The sequence below is a fragment of the Triticum aestivum genome, chromosome 3B (genome assembly GCF_018294505.1).
Source record: "Triticum aestivum cultivar Chinese Spring chromosome 3B, IWGSC CS RefSeq v2.1, whole genome shotgun sequence".
Classification (NCBI taxonomy): domain Eukaryota; kingdom Viridiplantae; phylum Streptophyta; class Magnoliopsida; order Poales; family Poaceae; genus Triticum; species Triticum aestivum.
The window spans coordinates 31,940,093-31,943,847 of NC_057801.1; the positions used below are offsets into that span (position 1 = coordinate 31,940,093).

General features: G+C 43.4%; 1 protein-coding gene across 1 annotated transcript; it reads left to right on the plus strand.

Annotated features, from left to right (window-relative positions):
• The first annotated feature begins 1,966 nt into the window (after positions 1–1,966).
• On the plus strand, positions 1,967–3,285 carry LOC123064553 (expansin-A24-like). The gene is made up of 3 exons (XM_044488013.1): positions 1,967–2,236; positions 2,340–2,664; positions 2,759–3,285. Exons 1-3 carry the CDS (start codon positions 2,077–2,079, stop codon positions 3,066–3,068), a joined length of 795 nt encoding a protein of 264 aa, XP_044343948.1. The 5' UTR covers positions 1,967–2,076; the 3' UTR covers positions 3,069–3,285.
• The last annotated feature ends 470 nt before the right edge of the window (positions 3,286–3,755 follow it).

A 3,755-nucleotide genomic window follows, 5' to 3' on the forward strand; every position in this document is an offset into this window, starting at 1 on the left:
GTGTGGCAGAGGGCCTCGGGGACGTGGGTAGTAGAGATCACCGACTTTGAAACACACGAGAAGATTTGGACTGGATCTTTACAATCGGCGGTGCCGGCAGCACGGGAACACGCCATAAGATTAGTGTGCCTCCGTGGCGCCAATGCCGAGCGCAATTTCCCAAATGGTCAACCACTATTAACGCCCGTGGACCCTCGTGTGGCCACCGCACGGAAGATGTGGGAAGACAAGGAAGCCCGTGAGCGCCTCAAGGCGGAGCAAGCCAGCGAGGCGTACATGGTGAAGCTACATCACCAATACCAGGAGCATGTTGAGTAGGATTGCCCGGTTGTATGAGCTATACAAGTCCGAGATAGCCGCGGTCATCAATCTTTGCTTCAGCGACGGCGACGTAGATGGCGACCGTTCGGTGGTGGCAACGGAGCAGGCCATGGCGGTGCCAACGGAGTGGGCGAGGATGCCTTGACCTAATCTGACAGGGATAGGTTGATGAACTAGAGCACTATTAAGTAGTTTTTATTTTGTTTTTATGTAATCTAATTTCAATTTCTTTTAAGTTATGTAAAATAGTTTATGCAACTGGTTGTGTCAAGTTCGAATCAAGATTGATGTAGTTACTTGAATCAAATTTGCATCGAATTTGTGTTCTTATTTAAGGAGTTCAGTTTAGGACTTCGGTTAGAAGCGACACCTTTTTTAGAGGAGCAGATATACTCGTCTGTTTCCTCCTCTAAATTGTAGAGGATCAGTTAGCATGCTCTTACGGGTTGTTTTGTTAGAGATTGACATGTCCTTTTTCCCCAGTAGTCTCCCTCCCCCTGATTTTAACTATGCCCCTCTCACCCTCAGAAAAAAAAACTATGCCCCTCTCTTCCTAAGGATAATTACCGAAGGAAGGATGCCTAACAAGTCTACTTTCTTGTGAGGGAAAACTCCACTGAATTTTATACTGGGATGTTCATAGGACAGCTTACAATAACATGTGCAATACCAAGCCCAACAAGGCGGCCAACACTAAGCTCTAGAGCATATTTAGGTAATCTATCTGAATCATGATTACTTCTTCTCTCCTCATGCACAAACGTAAATTACCCCCTATTTTTCTTGGCGAGGGAAACGTAAATTACACCTTAGCTCTCTTTGTGATCTCCAATATAATAATCGAATGGGTACCTCCTGTTTTTTCATGCACAACGCTGACTGTAAAGAGGGGTCATTTTCAAACACTAATTAAGATTATTCTTCACACTAATTAGCATACAATCAGGCGAGCCTTGCTTTCCATCGATTTTCTGAAATTCGTTTTTAGTTTTTAAAAATCTATGCACATAGTTTTTTAGTTCCTTTTTGCTTTTTAAAAATTTATGATATTTTTTAAAAATTCACAGGCACTTTTTAGTATCTCATTTTTTTTTACAAAAAATCAGAAACATTTTTTGTAATACATGTGCATTTTAAATCTTCAGAATGTCCCTTTCAATCTGTTCACATTCTCGGAATTTATGAATATTTTAAACCTTGCCGAGTTTGGCATGCATTACGATCCACCAGACCTAACGTCACGCTGCTTCCCAGGATCAAACCGATGAATATTCAATTTCTTGTCGACCATACATTAAAAATGTACGGATTCAAAGGATCTATGCATATGGATGTACCTTACTGACAACTCAAGGTTTCTTCACGACCTAATCATTAGATACCGCCGCAGCGCCGACGTTAAGGATCAGGTGCAGCATACGATCACTCGTAGTATGATTCAAGGAATGTGTCTGCGCGTACGTACATATATCTGTGGATTGGCCCTCAAGCCATGGCACGGCTGCACGGCCAGGCACATTTGCACGCTAGCTGCTCCATTCACCAATCAATCAGGGTGGCCTTGCGACGTGCGAATGAATCAACCGCATGTGAAGACTATATAAACAAACGATCGTGAGAATATGAGCATCACATCACCACACAACCATCAGCCACAAATTAATATAGACCGTACTCATCAGCTTGCGCACTCCAGTTTTTCGGATCAGGTACAGATCATAAGCTGTAAAGTTTCGAGGGCACACAGCCATACATATGGCTCCAGCTCGAGTTGTCGCCGTAATGCTGCTGGCGGTTGGCAGTGTGCTGCTGTCTGTGGCTGCGGACACCGCAACTGTGCCATCCCCAGAACCGTTCATCTGGAAGAAGGCGCATGCGACATTCTACGGTGGCGCTGACGCCTCCGACACAATGGGTAATTATTCAAGTCACACAACTACATCTATTTTGTGTGTGGCTGCCCTCTTCATCTTGTTCTTTTGTCTATTAACATTTGCGATGTATCTTATATATTGCAGGTGGTGCGTGCGGGTATGGCAACCTCTTCTCCGAAGGATACGGGACACGCACGGCCGCTTTGAGCACCGTGTTGTTTAATGATGGCGCCGCGTGCGGGCAGTGTTACAAGATTGCATGCGACCGCAAGCGTGCAGACCCGTTGTTTTGCAAGCCCGGCGTTACGGTCACCGTCACTGCCACAAACTTCTGTCCGCCCAACAACGCCCTCCCCAATGATGATGGCGGCTGGTGCAACACGCCAAGGCCGCACTTTGATATGGCCCAACCAGCCTGGGAGAAGATCGGTGTTTATAAAGGTGGCATCATCCCCGTCATGTACCAAAGGTATATATGCGCTTCTTACTTGTTCAGAAATTAGTCCACAGTCACTAGAGCCATTTAACCTATAGTTTTCTATGTCACTGCCATACACATGCAGAGTTCCGTGCGTGAAGCGGGGTGGTGTGAGGTTCAAAATCAATGGTCACGATTACTTCAATCTTGTGCTTGTGAGCAATGTTGCTGCAGCAGGATCGATCAAGTCCATGGATGTCAAGAGCTCTGATTCTGATGACTGGATGCCTATGGCACGCAATTGGGGCGCTAACTGGCACTCGTTGGTGAACCTGACTGGAAAGATGCTCTCTTTCAGACTAACAAACACTGATGGACACACTATTGTGTTTAACGACGTTGTGCCAAAGGGGTGGACCTTCGGGCAATCCTTTGTTAGCAAATTGCAATTCTAGCGAGCAATATCTGCCGACCAATTAATTTATCAGGGAAAGTGATGGATTTGTAATAATTGGTTGCATAAAGTGCAAGTTACGGTGTTTAATGTGGGTGTGCTGCTTGTAGCACTGATCTAATTTTACAATCCAATTTGTTCATACTCACTGTGTAATTCATATGGTGTACATAACATCCAATTAATTCTATCAATTGTGTATCCTACAAATGCACTTATATGATGGATTCCGTAAGTTGATTATGTCATTCTGTTGCAATTTATGGTAAACCGCTAGCATACAAGCACAGAGGAAGGGATTATGTCATCCATGTAGAAAACGGAAATTTATGGTAAACCGCTAGCATACAAGCACAGAGAAATAAAATTATGTCATCCATGTAGAAAACGGAAATTGTGTATTCCTTCAGAACATGTATAGTTTTACTACAACTATTTTAAGAGGAAGGGATTTTAGCAGAAGTGGTCTGGAAAAACAAAGTGACCGCTTGTCTTTGATGGTTTAAAAGAAGTAAATTTTGAATATGGAATTGTATACCTCCGGCCAGGTCATTTTTAACCTATTTTCTTTTAATTTTATTTCAACCCGCATCTTCGAAGAGTATAATTTTGAAAGTATCAGTTCTTATTCATATGCAAAAAAATGAAAAAGAAAAAAATCGGTTCTTATAACTAACCGATCACGCTA

Coding starts and splice junctions, on each gene's coding strand:
- LOC123064553 (XM_044488013.1), top strand. CDS start 2,077: ATGGCTCCAGCTCGAGTTGTCGCCGTAATGCTGCTGGCGGTTGGCAGT. Junction 2,237..2,339: donor TGACGCCTCCGACACAATGG/GTAATTATTCAA, acceptor TATATATTGCAG/GTGGTGCGTGCGGGTATGGC. Junction 2,665..2,758: donor ATCCCCGTCATGTACCAAAG/GTATATATGCGC, acceptor ATACACATGCAG/AGTTCCGTGCGTGAAGCGGG.